At 38.9% G+C, this 18,298-nt stretch overlaps 1 protein-coding gene across 2 annotated transcripts in view; it reads left to right on the top strand.

Moving 5' to 3' along the window:
- Smc5 (structural maintenance of chromosomes 5) overlaps nt 1-18,298 on the top strand; it is a 103,483-nt gene that overhangs the window by 76,849 nt on the left and 8,336 nt on the right. The window contains exons 18-21 of one of the 2 annotated variants that reach the window (XM_027940148.2): nt 14,636-14,761; nt 17,158-17,202; nt 17,621-17,716; nt 18,155-18,259. In XM_027940148.2, coding sequence (XP_027795949.1) covers nt 14,636-14,761; nt 17,158-17,202; nt 17,621-17,716; nt 18,155-18,259 — 372 coding nt within the window. The remainder of the gene's footprint in view (nt 1-14,635; nt 14,762-17,157; nt 17,203-17,620; nt 17,717-18,154; nt 18,260-18,298) is intronic. The other variant, XM_027940149.2, reaches the window with a different exon arrangement.

Here is an 18,298-nt window from a genome sequence, read left to right as displayed (position 1 = left end):
TCTATTTACCTCTCTTATTGTATCTTTTGCTGAGAAAAAACTTTTTAGTTTGAGTAAGTCCCATTTGTTGATTCTAGTTATTAACTTTTGTGCTATGGGTGTCCTATTGAGGAATTTGGAGCCCGACCCCACAGTATGTAGATCGTAGCCAACTTTTTCTTCTATCAGACGGTGTGTCTCTGATTTGATATCAAGCTCCTTGATCCATTTTGAGTTAACTTTTGTGCATGGCGAGAGAAAGGGATTCAGTTTCATTTTGTTGCATATGGATTTCCAGTTTTCCCAGCACCATTGGTTGAAGATGCTATCCTTCCTCCATTGCACGCTTTTAGCCCCTTTATCAAATATAAGATAGTTGTAATATTGTGGATTGGTTTCTGTGTCCTCTATTCTGTACCATTTGTCCACCCGCCTGTTTTGGTACCAGTACCATGCTGTTTTTGTTACTATTGCTCTGTAGTATAGTTTGAAGTCTGGTATCGCTATACCGCCTGATTCACACTTCCTGCTTAGCATTGTTTTTGCTATTCTGGGTCTTTTATTTTTCCATATGAATTTCATGATTGCTTTCTCTATTTCTACAAGAAATGCCGTTGGGATTTTGATTGGCATTGCATTAAACCTATAGAGAACTTTTGGTAATATCGCCATTTTGATGATGTTAGTTCTGCCTATCCATGAACAGGGTATATTTTTCCATCTTCTAAGATCTTCTTCTATTTCTCTCTTTAGGGTTCTGTAGTTTTCATTGTATAAGTCTTTCACCTCTTTTGTTAGGTTGATTCCCAAGTATTTTATTTTTTTTGAAGATATTTTGAATGGAGTGGTTGTCCTCATTTCCATTTCAGAGGATTTGTCGCTGATATACAGGAATGCCTTTGATTTATGCGTGTTGATTTTATATCCTGCCACTTTGCTGAATTCATTTATTAGCTCTAATAGTTTCTTTGTAGACCCTTTTGGGTCTGCTAGGTATAGAATCATGTCATCTGCAAATAGTGATAATTTAAGTTCTTCTTTTCCTATTTTGATGCCTTTAATTTCTTTCGTCTAATTGCTCTGGCCAGTGTTTCGAGAACTATGTTGAACAGAAGTGGTGAGAGAGGGCATCCCTGTCTTGTTCCAGATTTTAGAGGGAATGCCTTCAATTTTTCTCCATTCAGAATGATGCTAGCCTGAGGCTTAGCATAGATTGCTTTTACAATATTGAGGTATGTTCCTGTTATCCCTAGTTTTCTAGAGTTTTGAATATAAAGGGATGCTGTACTTTGTCGAATGCTTTTTCCGCATCTATCGAGATGATCATATGGTTCTTATTTTTAAGTCTATTGATGTGGTGAATAACATTTATTGATTTCCGTATATTGAACCAGCCTTGCATCCCAGGGATGAATCCTACTTGATCATGGTGCACAATTTTTTTGATATGTTTTTGTATCCGAGTCACCAGAATTTTATTGAGGATTTTTGCATCTAGGTTCATTAGAGATATTGGTCTGTAGTTTTCTTTCTTTGAAGTGTCTTTGTCTGGTTTAGGTATCAGGGTGATGTTGGCCTCGTAGAATGAATTTGGAAGTTCTCCCTCTTTTTCTATTTCCCGTAGTAGCTTGAAAAGTATTGGTATTAGTTCCTCTTTAAAGGTTTTGTAAAACTCTGCTGTATACCCATCCGGTCCTGGGCTTTTCTTAGTTGGTAGTCTTTTGATGGTTTCTTCTATTTCCTCAATTGATATTGGTCTGTTTAGGTTGTCTATATCCTCCTGACTCAATCTGGGCAGATCATATGACTTAAGAAATTTATCTATGCCTTCACTATCTTCTAATTTATTGGAGTATAAGGATTCAAAATAATTTTTGATTATCTTCTGTATTTCTGAAGTGTCTGTTGTGATATTGCCTTTTTCATCCCATATGCTAGTAATTTGAGTTCTCTCTCTTCTTCTCTTCGCTAGCATGGCTAAGGGTCTGTCGATTTTGTTTATTTTTTCAAAGAACCAACTTTTAGTTTTGTCAATTTTTTCAATTGTTTCTTTTGTTTCGATTTCATTAATTTCAGCTCTGATTTTAATTATTTCTTGCCTTCTACTTCTTTTGCTGTTGTTTTGCTCTTCTTTTTCTAGGATTTTGAGATGAAGTATGAGATCATTTATTTGTTGGTTTTTTCTTTTTTTAAGGAATGAACTCCAAGCAATGAATTTTCCTCTTAGAACTGCTTTCAATGTGTCCCATAGATTCCGATATGTTGTGTCTGTGTTTTCATTAATCTCTAAGAATTTTTTAATTTCCTCCTTGATGTCTTCTATAACCCATTGATCATTCAGTAACCTATTGTTCATTCTCCAAGTGATGTATGCTTTTTCCTTCCTTCTTTTATCGTTGATTTTCAGTTCCATTCCATTATGATCAGATAGGATGCATGGTATTATCTCTACTACTTTATATTGTCTAAGAGTTGCCCTGTGACATAATATATGATCTATTTTTGAGAAGGATCCATGTGCTGCTGAGAAAAAAGTGTAACTGCTTGATGTTGGGTGGTATATTCTATATATGTCAATTAAGTCTAGGTTATTAATTGTGTTATTGAGTTCTATAGTTTCCTTATTCAACTTTTGCTTGGAAGATCTGTCCAGTGGTGATAGAGGTGTGTTGAAGTCTCCCATGATTATTGTATGGTGGTCTATTAGACTCTTGAACTTGAGAAGAGTTTGTTTGATGAACATAGCTGCACCATTGTTTGGGGCATATATATTTATGATTGTTATGTCTTGTTGGTGTATGGTTCCCTTGCGCAGTATGTAGTGTCCCTCTTTATCCCTTTTGATTAACTTTGGCTTGAAATCTATTTTATTTGATATGAGTATGGATACTCCTGCTTGTTTCCGAAGTCCATATGAGTGATATGATTTTACCCAACCTTTCACCTTCAGCCTATGTATGTCTTTTCCTATCAAATGTGTCTCCTGTAGGCAGCATATTGTTGGGTCTTGTTTTGTGATCCATTCTACTAGCCTGTGTCTCTTGATTGGAGAGTTTAAGCCATTAACATTTAGGGTTATTATTGAGATATGGGTTGTTCTTCCAGCCATATTTGTTTATTTATGTTACTAAACATGGTTTGTTTTCCTCTTTGATTATTTTCCCCCCTTTACTGTCCTACCTCCCACTGTTGGTTTTCATTGTTATTTTCCATTTCCTCTTCCTGTAATGTTTTGCCGAGCATGTTTTGAAGAGATGGTTTTCTAGCTGCAAATTCTTTTAACTTTTGTTTATCGTGGAAGGTTTTAATTTCATCTTCCATCCTGAAGCTTAGTTTCGCTGGAAACACAATTCTTGGTTGGAACCCATTTTCTTTCAGTGTTTGAAATATGTTATTCCAGGATCTTCTAGCTTTCAGAGTCTGTGTTGAAAGATCAGCTGTTATCCTGATTGGCTTACCCCTAAATGTGATCTGCTTCCTTTCTCTTGTAGCTTTTAAAATTCTCTCCTTATACTGTATGTTGGGCATCTTCATTATAATGTGTCTAGGTGTGGGTCTCTTATGATTTTGCACATTCCGCGTCCTGTAGGCTTCTAGGATTTGGGGTTCTGTCTCATTCTTCAAGTCTGGGAAGTTTTCTCGTATTATTTCATTGAATAGATTGCTCATTCCTTTGGTTTGAAACTCTGTCCCTTCCTGTATCCCAATGACTCTTAAATTTGGTCTCTTGATGTTATCCCATATTTCTTGGATGTTGTGCTCATGGTTTCTTAACAGTCTTGCTGAGCTGTCTATGTTCTTTTCAAGTTGAAATACTTTATCTTCATTGTCTGATGTTCTGTCTTCTAAGTGTTCTACTCTGCTGGTAGTATTCTCAGTTGAGTTTTTAAATTGGTTTATTGCTTCCTGCATTTCTAGGATTTCTGTTTGTTTGTTTTTTATAACCTCTATCTCCCTGTATAGTTGATCTTTTGCTTCTTGGATTTGTTTATGTAATTCATTGTTGAAGTGATCTTTCATTGTCTGATTTTGCTGTCTGATGTCTTCCTTGAGACTCCAGATCATCTGAAGCATGTATATCCTGAATTCTTTATCTGACATTCCATCTGCTGCAGCTATTACCTCTTCTAACGTTGAGTTGACCTGCATCCTTTCTTTCCTTGTCTCCTCATACTGTTCGCGTTCCTTTCTACTTGGTGAAACTGTTGTGCTATTGAATTTTCCCCCTATATATTTATATTGGTCTTGTATAGTTGCAAAGTCTCCCTCGCAGGCGCGGGCGGCGGCTCTGCCCCTCCTCCAATTGGGGCAATGTGCCTACCACGCCGGCAGGCCGCTGGGCCTGCTCTGCCGGTCGGTAGCAGGTCCGCCGACCTTGCAGGCGTGGGCGGCGGCTCTATCCCTCTGCGGGCCGCTAGGCTTGTTCTGTCGGTGGTCGCAGTTCTGCCTACTTTGCAGGCGCAGGCAGCGGCACTGCCCCTCTGCAGGCCTCTGGGGCTGTACTGCCAATGGGTCGCAGGTCCGCCTACCTTGCAGGCGCGGGGGGGCGGGGCGGCTCTACCCTTCCTCAGGCCACTGGGCCTGTTCTGTCTCTCGGTTGCAGGTCTGGCCTGTTCTGATGGTGGTCACAGTTCCGTCTACCTTGCAGGCGCGGCGGGGGAGGGGGCGGCTCTGCCTCTCAGCAGGCCGCTGCTCCTCTTCTGCCGGTGGGTCGCAGGCCCGCCTACCTTGCAGGAGTGATTGGAAGCTCTGCCCCTCCGCGGGCCACTGGGCCTTTTCTGTCGGTGGTCACAGTTCTGCCTACCTGGCAGGTGCGGGGGGCGGGGGACGGCTCTGCCCCTCAGCAGGCCACTGGGCCTGCTCTGTGGGTGGTCACAGTTCCCTCTACTTTGCCGGCGCAGGGGGATGGTGCGGCTCAGCCTCTTAGCAGGCCGCTGCTCCTCTTCTGCCGGTGGGTCGCAGGCCCGCCTACCTTGCAGGAGTGATTGGAAGTTCTGTCCCGCCGCGGGCCACTGGGCCTTTTCTGTCGGTGGTCACAGTTCCACCTACCTGGCAGGCGAGGGGGGTGGGGGGCGGCTCTGCCCCTCAGCAGGCCGCTGGGCCTGCTCTGTGGGTGGTCACAGTTCCCTCTACTTTGCCGGCGCAGGGGAGGGGGCGGCTCAGCCTCTCAGCAGGCCGCTGCTCCTCTTCTGCCGGTGGGTCGCAGGCCCGCCTACCTTGCAGGAGTGATTGGAAGCTCTGTCCCGCCGCGGGCCACTGGGCCTTTTCTGTCGGTGGTCACAGTTCCACCTACCTGGCAGGCACGGGGGGTGGGGGGCGGCTCTGCCCCTCAGCAGGCCGCTGGGCCTGCTCTGTGGGTGGTCACAGTTCCCTCTACTTTGATGGTGCAGGGGGAGGGGGCGGCTCTGCCTCTCAGCAGGCCGCTGCTCCTCTTCTGCCGGTGGGTCGCAGGCCCGCCTACCTTGCAGGAGTGATTGGGAGCTCTGTCCCGCCGCGGGCCACTGGGCCTTTTCTGTCGGTGGTCACAGTTCCCCTACCTGGCAGGCGCGGGGGGTGGGGGGCGGCTCTGCCCCTCAGCAGGCCGCTGGGCCTGCTCTGTGGGTGGTCACAGTTCCCTCTACTTTGTCGGTGCAGGGGGAGGGGGCGGCTCTGCCTCTCAGCAGGCCGCTGCTCCTCTTCTGCCGGTGGGTCGCAGGCCCGCCTACCTTGCAGGAGTGATTGGGAGCTCTGTCCCGCCACGGGCCACTGGGCCTTTTCTGTCGGTGGTCACAGTTCCCCTACCTGGCAGGCGCGGGGGGTGGGGGGCGGCTCTGCCCCTCAGCAGGCCGCTGGGCCTGCTCTGTGGGTGGTCACAGTTCCCTCTACCTTGCTGGCGCAGGGGGAGGGGGCGGCTCTGCCTCTCAGCAGGCCGCTGCTCCTCTTCTGCCGGTGGGTTGCAGGCCCGCCTACCTTGCAGGAGTGATTGGGAGCTGTGTCCCGCCGCGGGCCACTGGGCCTTTTCTGTCGGTGGTCACAGTTCCACCTACCTGGCATGCGCGGGGGGTGGGGGGCGGCTCTGCCCCTCAGCAGGCCGCTGCTCCTCTTCTGCCCAAGATAACATTTTTGTAAAAAAAAAAAAATATATATATATATATATATTTTAATGGAACAGAATTAGATTCACATATTCAATTGAAAAAGTAATTCTTTCTGACAAACTGGGCTAGAACAATTGAGTCATGTGAAAAATGAACCACAATCCTTAGCTCATCCCATATACAAATAGATCACAGACTTAAATGTAAGCTAAAGCTGCAAAATGTCTTGATTTTAATAGAAGAGAAAAAATCCCAGTGACCTTGGAATTTACAAAGATTGCTTAAATAGAGTATAAGGACAAAGTATAAAAGAAAAAGAATCATATTTCATCAAAATTAAAACTTTTGCTCTTTTTTAAATGCAAGCCACAAATTGGGAGAATATATTTGCAAAACATACACCTGTCAGAGGACTTGTATCTAAACCAAGGACACTTATACCTTTGGGCCAAATCCAGCTAAAAGTCATATTTTGTTAAATTCCTGTGAGTTAAGAATAGTTTGTACATTTTGCAAAGAATTTTTCCTTTTAAAAAGAAGAATATATGATGGAGACTTTATGAAGCCCTCGAAGCATAAAATATTTTCCTTATTAGTCAGAAAGACCAAAGTGCTGGTGAGAAATTAGAGCAACTAGAACTCCCCTACTGCTGGTAGGAATTTAAAGTGTGTGACCATTTGGAAAATCATTTGGAATAAGAGGTAAAAACTAGAAACAAATGCCCAGAAGATGTTGAATGACTAAACAAATTATATATGCACACAAGGGACTATTTCTCAGCCACAAAAAGAAATGAAGCATTTATATAATACGAAGACGTCAAATATGCTCATTGAAAGAAGCCAGACAAAAAAACATTATGAACTATATGATTTTGTTTATAAAATTCTGCAAAATACAGAATGCTTAGTTAGCAACAGAAGGCATGGTTGCCTGGGAAGGGGTATAGTGGGATGGATTACAGAGGGGCAGCACTTTTGAGGGTGGTAGATGTGGTATTATCTTGATGGTGGTGGTGGTTTTATTGTTGTATGTATTTGTCAGAACTCATCAAGTTGTACAGTAAACATATGCAGTTTATATAAAGTTCATTAGTCCCAAAAGTCAGTAAAAAAATGGAATTTTTTAAGAAAAAATAGTTTTTGTTATATCAAAGTAAGCCATAGTGCTAATTTTTTGTGGAAAGCATATTTAGAATATAGGCTTTAGGAAGTTTTAGACAGAACTGCACAGGGGAATGGAAATATTAAATTAGAATAGATTAATAGCTTCCTTACTGTGAAGCTAGCTTCTTCAAATCCTCTCCTAAAATAGCTTATAGCCAGAAGAAAGAGGGGAAGTGTGTGTGTGTGTGTGTGTGTGTGTGTGTGTATATGTGTGTGGTGTGTGTGTGGTGCTAGCAGATAAACAAGTAAGAGCATGCAGGTAAAAATATACCTAGTGTGTGTGTATGTGTGTGTGTGTGTGTGTGTGTGTGGTGTGTGTGGTGCTAGCAGATAAACAAGTAAGAGCATGCAGGTAAAAATATACCTAGTCAAACAGAGACAGGGAAGACAGCCTTTCCCACAATGAAAGGAATGCAAAAGGAATAATAGTATTCATTCTAAATAAGCAAAATGGATGCAGTAGTTCAGAACCACCTCATTTCTTATGGCCTTGTCGGAAAGGTCATCTGCAGGTCTGTTGTTCTTTTGGTTAATAATTGTAAAGTCCATGCCGAAGGTTACTTCATTGATTGAACCTATGAAGGTAGTTGTTCAATATAGGAAATAATATTTTGAAGAGATTTCATGAAAAACTTGACCTATTATGTAGATACTGCATGGAGTTCAATCCAGTCATTATTCAATATTTGATCCTGGTGCCTGAAGTTTTATTTTTAAATCATTGTTAATGAGACTTAACAGATTTATGTCTGTTTATGGAAATATTGTGAAATCATAATGGCTTTGGAGTAAGCACTCTTCTAAACTTGACATAGTGAAAGCTATTCCAGTAGCCTTAGTTCAGATAAGATTAGGTACAAATTGACAGGAGTATTCTGTTATGATTCATTTTGTTAGTAGTAACAGAAAGTAGTATTGATTGTTGTGTTTCTGGAAATTAGAGAAGTTTCTTGGGAGCTTTTGTTTTCAGTCTTTGAATTGCTAATTAATTTTTTACAAAGACAGCCATGTTATACTGTCTAGAGAAATAACCTCTGATTAGCTGCTTATCCCTTTAGGTTTTGTTACTTGTGAACAATACCCACTCAGTTCTCAAAGCTGTGATGGAAATTGGTTTCATCTATATAGATGGTCTTGGCCTCTTTTCTAAACCTTACTAAGACACAAGAGGTACACCCACATGAAGAGTTCTGGTTTTTATTTTTTTATTTTCCCAAATGATCTCTGTAATTTGATGTCATTATTAACTAAAGACACAGACGACTTGGTATAACCACTCATTTTTGCAAAATGGACTTGTAAGGGCCCTCATTTGGTCATTTCATTCCTCTTTTTTTTTTTTTTTTTTTTTTTGTGTGTGTGTGTGTGTGATGCTAGGGATTGAACCCAGGCCTTTTACTTTCAGGCAGGGTTTCTGTAAATTGCCCATCCTGGCCTCGGATTTGCCATTTTCCTGCCTCTTAGCCTCCTGAGTTGCTGGGATTACAGGATTGCATCACCATACCAGCATTTTAAATAATCAAGAATCCCCTCCCACATCTGTGTGGGGCAGTGGGTATGGGGTTCTCCTGGTGCAATGGGCTGGCTGAGAAATAAAAGCTAAGAGAAATAAAACAGCAAAAAAACCCACATAACACAGAAAGTAGTTTCAAAAACAGGGGCAGGATGGACAAGCTGATCAGATGGATGGAGCTTCAGACAGTATATTTTATTTATATTAGGAAACATCAAAGACCTTCCATTGAATGTTCTTTACCATAATAGGATAAAGGTGGGGTGTTCAGTTCCTAACAGGATATGCCCATCCCCTGTACTACTATGAGGGACCTTCCTAGCAGAGCGGAGGGGAAGATCACGTTCATTGGGCAATCTGTTGCCAGTGGGAGAACCATGGAAAGTTCCCAATGCTAGGCCCATCCCTTCTTACTTCCATGCTGAGAAAAAGTCCTCATGTATTTCACGGATAGCATCCCCAAAGAATGATAAGCAATCTGTGACTGTGGTCCTCTAAACTTCGACTGTGCTGGATACCCTTAACAGTCCACACCCCACCTGATAGAGAACAAGGACTTTGGATTACTTCCCCCATTTCACCCTCTTCCAGCAGGAAGAGCAGCTTGGAGATGTTGTCGCCCTTTTTTCCTTAGAAATGGAGTGTACTGTACGGTGGGGAAATCTAACAGTGGTCCACTTTGCTCTGAATGTAGCCCTTGCTTCTCTGCCACTGCAGCTTATTTTTAAAATGGACTTGTTTCTTTCTCTTCCCTCTCTCCCTGCTCCTCCCTAATCTCTTCCAGTCTCAGGAGAAACAGGATTACCTTTCTTCCCCATTTTAGGCAGAGTTATGTGTCCTTGAGTACACACCCACCATAAGAACAAAGTCTCCAAGATTTGGGGGATGGTACTAGAAGATATCAGAAATGACTGTCTCCCAAATTAACAAGTGAATTACAACTCCAACAGAGAACATGAGGAATGTAGCCTTTGAATCAACTCTTTAAAAGCCCACTGTTCCTGCTGATGGGCAGAATCACAGCCTCTGGACAGGAGTCCCCTGTTTCTCTTTTGCTAGCAAATCAGTAAAACTTTTTTCCGTTTTCTCAAAAAGGAAAACAGTATATAAGTGTATTTAAGTAGCTTTGGCTTTCTCTTTTACTTGTTCTTTTTTCTTCTCATGTTTGCTGCCATTTACCTACATATGCTTTAATCTGTCTTGTCTGTTCATCTTGCTATGCAATTCACTTAAACCAAGGAAAACCCTTTTTTCCCCCTACTTGTCCCTTTGAACACATGACATATCCCTCTGAGGAACCATTACTAACAATTCTGATTTTATCCTTTGCTTTAATAAGGAAATAAATTTGCAAAAGAAAGCTGACATAGTAAGGATGCTGAGGGGAAAGAGAGGTTGTTTGTTAACCCTCATGGGGTTGATACTTACGCAGATTTTGGAAGGCAAATAAGGCAGCAGAGTTCCTGACCAATAGAACATTCCCAGGGAAAGGCATATAATTGTGAGCCCCTGTTTGATAGTGTCACCACTATCTTGAATACTTATAGGATAGATACTAAGCTAGGATAAGTGTGAATACAAATACAGTGATGGACAGTTGTTGTTGTTTTTTTTTAACTGTGGGCAGATTTCCTAAAGTCCAAGCTTAATCTTTGTCTATAGCCATACATATAATATCTGACTACTTGAATCAAAGTGTGGAATATGATATGTCAAGAAATTTGTAATGTTTTGAACAACCAACAATAAAAAATTAAAAAAATAATAATAATAATATCTGACTACTTCAGGGATATGATGTTCAGTTAATTTATATATTTATTTAGGTATGCATGACAGTAGAGTGTATTTTGACATATTATACGTACATGGAATACAACTTATTTCCAATAAGGATCCCACTTTTCTGGTTGTATGGATGTGGAGTTACACTGGTTGTGTATTCATGTATGAACATAGGAAAATTATGTCAGATTCATTCTACTGTCTTTCCTGTTCCTATCTCCCTTCCCTTTATTCCCCTTTGTCTAATTCAGTGAACTTCTATTTTCTGCCCCCTGTTGTGTGTTAGCATCCATGCATCAGAGAGAACATTTGGCCTTTGGTTTAGGGGATTGTCTTATTTCCCTTGGCCTAATGGTCTCCAGTTTCATCCATTTACCGGCAAATGCCATAATTTTATTTTTCTTTAGGGCTGAGTAATATTCCATTGTGTACATATGCCACATTTTCTTTATCCATTCATCTGTTGAAGTGTACCTAGGCTGTGTGACAAGGTGCTTAGTGTGCTGCCTAGCATGAAACTAGTGTTTGTTTAGAAAGTATAGGTTTATATCAGTATTGATATTAAGTTATAAGAATTAGAAATTGAAGCCAGGCACAGTTCTGCACACCTGTAAATCCCAGCAATTCAGGAGGCCGAAGCAGGGGAATCATGAGTTCAGAGCCAGCCTCAGCAACTCGTCAAGGCTCTAAGCAACTCAGTGAAACCCTGCCTCTAAATAAAATATAAAAAATGGCTGGGAATGTGACTTAAGCACACCTAGATTCCATCCCCCCACCCCCAAAAAAGAATTAGAAATTGTTTGTTTATTCCTCTTAATACTAAATGTAGGAATTCTGTGCTATCCGTTTAATCTCTTTTCTGCCTACCTGCAAACCACTTCCCTGCAAAGTAGAACTGAATGCCATATATTTTTTACTTACATGAGATACATATAACTTTGAAGAGTAAATATCAATTGTTTTACAGTTTTGAGTATTTCTAATCTGAAGCATTTGAGATTTCAGGTTTTCACAGTTTGGGAATAATTGCTTATACATACTGAGTTCTCTTGGGGATGAGACCCAAGTTTAAATAAAAAATTCATTTGTGTTTCATGAATACTTCATATACATAATATATGTCTAATACACCTGAATTGACTATGACTGATCATAAGAAATGTGGAATTTTCTACCTATGGTGTTAGTTAGCCCTTAAAAAGTTTCAGATTTTAGAAACCAGGCATGGTGGCACACTCCTGTAATCCCGGAGGCTTGGGAGGCTGAGACAGTTGACTTGCGAGTTCAAAGCAAGCCTCAGCAACTGCGAGGCACTGTGCAACTCTGAGACCCTGTCTCTAAATAAACTACAAAATAGGGCTGGGATGTGGCTCAGTGATCGAATGCCCCTGAGTTCAATCCTTGATACCAAAAAAAAAAAATTCAGATTTTGGAGATAATATCTTAGTAAAACTTCATGCTACCTAGAAATCTAATTTAATTCTGTTTGTACAGAATACAGTTTTTATTTTATTTGCCTTTTATTTTAATGAGTTGCTAAATAGAAATGTTAATAGAATACTCAGCTATTTGAATAAGAAAGTCTGTGAATAATTCTTAATTCTTCCACAAGAGGGCCTTCTTAGAAAAGTTTTTCATTGTTTAATGTTACCATATTTTTATACAATTTCCATAACAACTAAATTTTCTCAAAAAAAAAAAAACCTTTAAGAATAATGATAATATTTATTCATTTCTTTCAAGATATATACCTACAAAGTAATATTTTCTGAGATGTTAGTGGGGGTAACTTGTAAATTTCGCCCTTTTCTCCTCTTATGTCTTAAATAGATTGAGTATTTTCTATTCTCTATTAACTATTAAAGGCTAAACTCTAAACAGAGATGGGAATAAAGCCATTCCACTAGCCTGACTTTAAAGCATTTTATATAAATGTATAATTCCCTTCTTTCTATCTGCAAAAATTGTGGTTTAAAATAGACAAGTGCTCTCAGGCATGGTGGCGCACACCTGTAATCCCAGCAGCTTGAGAGGCTGAGGCAGGAGGATCATGAGTTCAAAGCCAGCCTCAGCAAAAGTGAAGTGCTAAGCAACTCAGTGAGACCCTGTCTTTAAATAAAATAGGGTTAGGGATGTGGCTTTATGGTCGAGTGCCCCTGAGTTCAATCCCTTGTACAAAAAAAAAAGTAGGTGCTGTATGAAGAATTATGTCAAAAACATGTATGTATAGAAAGAACTTTTTTTTTCTTTTATTGATTTTTGTTATTTTTTTAAAATACACGACAGCAGTGGAATGCATTACAAATCTTATTACACAATTTTTTGTATCTTGTATATAAAGTATGTTCACGCCAATTTATGCCTTTATACATGGACTTTTTTTTGCATTACAATTCTTAATACACATATATACCACAATTTTTCATATCTCTGTATACAAAGTATGTTGACACCTAATTCAAGTCTTCATACATGTATTTTGTATAATGATGTCCATAACATTCCACCATCCTTGCTAATACCCTACCCTCTTCTGCCCCCTCCCATACAGCATGGAACTATTAAATGAGTTGTCCTTCTAAGTCCGGAGCTTCCACAACTCAGTGGTGTTTCTTTCCCAAACTTCATTTTAGCAAAATTAGAGGAACGGAACAGGAAGCAGGAATAGAAGTCATTAGGAATATTTAGTTCCTTTCCAATTGCCCCCTGTTGTACATTTGCCTGAGTACAGTGGCCCCTAAAGAGAAGAGTAAGGTTACTGGGAGTCTTTAACATTTTCTTTTATTTCTCTCAGACCATAAAGACTGAGGAATTCATTCAAGGAAACCATAGTACTAAGTGATTAGTATAAAGGCTTGCTCATATGTTCAGTACAGTAAGGTCCTTTTACTTTTCGCAACTGTATCTTAGTTTAGTTTATTTTATTTCAAATTCATGAGCATAAAAATCACCTGAAGACCTTATTAATAATATAGATATCAGGAACTGGGGTTGTGGCTCAGTGCTAGTCATTTGCCTAGCATGTGTGAGCCACTGGGTTAGATTCTGAGCACCACATAAAAATAAATGAATAAAATAAAGGTACATCAACATCTAAACAATTCTTTTTTAAAAAATAGATATCAAAGCCTAATCCTCAAGATACTAAGCAAGTAGATGTGGGGTGGGGCTAGGACATCAACACTTAAGGTGTTTTTTGTGCAATTTGAGTTTAGTGCAAAGAGCAAATTGGATCTTTCACTTTCTTAAACACCTGTTCACTGCTCGTTCCATAACCTCGGACATTTTTTTTAATAGCTCTCAGACACATCTAAAAAAAGATAACGTATTTCTCAAGATTGTAATGGGGATCAGATTAATTTACTTACGGGTTATAATAATGCTTCGCCTATAAGAGGCATTCAGTAGATTACTCATCATGTGTGAAACTTTCCCAGTCTGACCCTTGCCCACCTTACCAACTCTGATTGCTGACAAATTCCCCTCCTCTAATCACATTAGATTACTTGTTTCTTAAATAAGCATGTCTTTGAGGTTTTCATGCCTTTACATTCATAATCACCTATCCTTGGAATGCCTTCTGCTATTGCTTCTTTAGTAATTTCTTCTGTTTGGAAACATTTTAGTTGTCATAGAAGCTATGATCTTCGTACATCCCCTTCCCCCATTTATGGGGGAAGAAGCATTGTGCGCTAATGAAAAGAACATTTGTCCTTTAAGCAAATACGGATGTGATTCATGACAACTTACTAAATGTGCACATCGGACATAATCTTGCTGTACAGTGTTGTGAGATATAAAAGGTGTATGTGAAGCACCTAGCCGGGGGCCTAACACATAAGCATTCAGTAAATACTGCCTGTTTCTGATGTGATAATGATTCTATGTATCTTTCTCCATATCCACCTTTCTATGCTTAATGCAAAATATAATACTGGCATTTAATAGGTTCTCAGTTATTATTTGGTAAAGGAATGAATAGGTCCATGAATAACCACAAAAAAGGCACTAGAAAAAGGCTGTTAAATTTCAGATATGTGGTGATTTAATTAAACAGCTCTCTGGTTTAACAGTAATGTTCAGATTTTCAAAATGTTTCTTTTTCTCCTAATAGCAACGTTTCATTGAGTTGGATGAAAATAGACAAAGATTATTGCAGAAATGCAAGGAACTTATGAAGAGAGCTAGGCAAGTATGTAATCTTGGTGCAGAGCAGACTGTTCCTCAAGAATATCAGACAGTAAGTATAAAAATTATATAATGCTACAGTTGCCATAACACATTAATTTAAGCTTAAAGTATCTTATGCATTATAATAGGCCATGAAAAATATGATGTGTGATAAGAAATATGGGATTTTTTCCCACTTTAAAATGGAATACACATATAAAGTAATTTCATTCAGCAGATTTTCTCTACTCAAATTTGGCCACCAGTCTTATTACTTAATACTAAAGTTATTAAAATGTAGGAATTACCTTACAGAAGTATTGGTACCATAATAATCATTCTTGCAATAAAAGTGAGCTTTTTTCCTCAAACCACCTTTAAGGAGTGCATTGTATCAGCAATTGGTGTGTAACAAACAGTAAGTAGGATGATTCTTAGAGAAACAAAGGCAAAATGAAAATGTTTTCCTAGAAATTGGAGTGTTTAATTAGGGTTTACAGGGAGCTGAATCTTAAGAACTAACATCTGTCAGAAAAGGAAAAAGGAGCTCTCAGTGTCTTCATTTTATTGACTGACATCACTCAGTAAAATTAGTGAAAGCTTCCCTTTAGTTCACATTTCATTGTTGTATATCCGACCTATGACCCTAGTCTTTATCTGACAAGTGGGGATGACACCTTTCCTGCCTATTGAAAATAATGTCAAAATAAAGTAAGAAAATTAGTTTTTAAATAATTGGTATTTGAATGTCTTTTTTTTAGTTTTTAATTTGAAATTTATTTTAATAGATAATGAAATGTATACTAAAGATATAAAAAGCAGGAAAAAAGACTAACTTGGATTACATTTGTCAAATCACCAGAAATTTTATTTTGATACCTGATGTAGAAACCTCAGAGAATGGATTTGACTGGGTAAATGTTAGGAATGGAGTAGAAATCTGTAAAACTAATTGAGGAGGTTATTGTTTTTAAAGATAGTACTAGAATTTTTCCTAAATATGTTTTTTCATAAAATACATGTTTTCATAAAATAAATATTAGTTTAATATCTGCATTAGTTATCTTTCAAAAATAGCATGATTTTCCTTGATAATTTATACTGCTTTTGAAAGAAACAGAATTAGAAGATAATTAACATTCATTAAAAATGTATTAATTACTTGCATTAATCAAGATAGACGTTCTTCTATACTGAAACATTCTAGTCTGCAGGATGGGGCAGACAAAAACACAAAGGCAAATAGATAATGTAAGATAAAGATGTTATAGTTTTGTGGGAGTTTTTTTTTGGTTGGTTGGTTGGTTGGTTGGTTGGGTTTTTTGTTGTTGTTTTGTTTTTGTTTTGTACTGGAGATTGAAATCAGGGGTGCTTAACCACTCCAGCCGTTTTTATATTTTATTTAGAGACAGGGCCTTTTGAATTGCTTAGGGCCTTGCTAAGATGCTGAGGCTGGCTTTGAACTCAGAGTCCTCCTGCCTCAGCCTCCTGAGCTGTTGGAATTACAGGTGTGTGCCTGGCGAAGATACTGTTTTTGATAAGTCCTGAATGAAGAAAGGAAATCACTCAAGTGAAGATGTGAGGGAAAGTATTCCAGGCAGAGAAAGTAGTTCATACAAAGCCCCTTAGATGGAAGTTATTTAGCATATGTCAGGACAGAAGGAATCTCAGTGGGGCTAAAAAATTATAATCCAAGCAGAGAGGAGGGCAGATACCAGATTATGTAGGGTCATTCTTGTACAATACATACAAGAAAGGCAGCAGAAGACCAGACAAGAAATTATAGTAGCATGGATTAGGATGGTAGCACTAGAAAGAGAGGGTTTGATAAATTTAGAGAGTCTTTTTAATGACACAGCTAATAGGACTTACTGGTGGATTAGGATGAAGGGGTTAGAGGAAACCCCTCGGTTTTTCACCTGAGCAAAAGTGATGTTATTTACTGGAATGGAAAAGATTGAAGGAGAATTGTGTTTGCTTAAAATAATGGAAAAGGTGGATGAAATGAAGATTCTGTTTAAGATGCCTGTTAGAGTCAGGTGAAGGCAAGTAAGTGTTAGGCATATAAGCTCAAAGCTCCGTGGACAAGTTAGAGAGTCAGCAAATGTACATAAATATGTAAAGGTCTATAGAAGTAGAACTGCATTCTAAAGGATTAAAAAAAGATTAAGATATTAGATTAATATAATTTATCAATCTCTTTTAGGATTTCAAGATTCATATTGTACCTTTTAGTATATGGGCTAGGCAAAACAATGTACTGCTTGTCTCCCCTCATGCTTAGGTATCTATTCTAATTTGTCTCTGTGGCATGGATTCAGAAGAGGGTCCTGTGGTGAAATTCTACTGTCAAAGTAACTGGATTCTTAGGATGCTTTTGTAGTTCTTCATAAGTACAGTGTAAAGTTCTAACTTCTTGCTCTCTTTCAATGCCCCACATATTCTGGACCCATTCTACCAATTCAGCAAGTACCCACCATTCCAAATGGACACAACTCCTCACCCCCCATGGTATGCAGTGCTCCTTCTTTTTTCCAAGCTTCTGTTTCCTTTCTGCCTTGTTCTTCCTTAGCCATTTGCTTTAAGGCCCAGAGATGAATTCTAGGCCTTTCAATTCTCTTAACTCTCTTGTAGCATGAACTGGTACTTTTTCAAATTCTATAATCTGTGATATGTACTGCTTATTTTAATACTCAACATCATTACATTGCCTTAAGGTATTACCCACTGTATACATTTTGATTTCTTTTAAAGTGTAAGCTTTTTGAAGGCAAAAGACCTTGTTTATATTTCCTTTGCAACTTTGAATGCTAACATTTTATCGATTAGATAGTAGATAATTAGTATATTATCTTTCTTTTTAACTATTTGATTGGAACTGTTTTTGCTGTGCTATCTCTAATGATAGGTAATTTTTTTTCCTCTTTAGGCTTTCCAAGATCTTCCAAACACATTGGATGAAATTGATGCTTTATTAACTGAAGAAAGATCAAGAGCTTCCTGCTTCACAGGACTGAATCCTACAGTATGCCTCTTTCTCTGTTCCCATTCTGCAGCCACCACAGTTGCCCCCCTCCACACACACCACACAGTTCCCTTCAGTACTTGCCTCCCACTCTGTACTAGAGCCTTGGTAATAATAAGCTAGACAGCAGGAACAATGTGCTTTAAATGCCAGATTCTGAATCTATTAGAATTTTAAATAGATTCTTCCTAAGGAACACAGTGTTCCGTGCCTTTTCTTTATAAAAAGAATAGTTGGGTTAACTTGAAATACTGTAACGTCTATTTTTTTCAAGGATTTAAAAAATGGCATTTCAGTATGTAATAAGAACATATATTAATTGCATACAAACAGTGCAACACAATTGACGTTTTCAATTAATGGTTTCATTGATGCAAAATTCTACATAATGTTATCCTTTGGTAGATTTATCTTAAAGGAACATTTTTTTTCTGCCAGGTGGTTGAAGAATACACAAAAAGAGAAGAAGAAATTGAACAGTTAACTGAGGAACTAAAGGGAAAGAAAGTTGAACTAGATAAATATAGGGAAAACATTTCACAGGTAATTTTGTAAATATTTATTTATTTATTATCATATGCT

This window comes from Marmota flaviventris, chromosome 13, assembly GCF_047511675.1.
Source record: "Marmota flaviventris isolate mMarFla1 chromosome 13, mMarFla1.hap1, whole genome shotgun sequence".
Taxonomy (NCBI): domain Eukaryota; kingdom Metazoa; phylum Chordata; class Mammalia; order Rodentia; family Sciuridae; genus Marmota; species Marmota flaviventris.
Note: the sequence above shows the minus strand (reverse complement) of the source record. Positions and strands in the feature narration are given on the sequence as shown.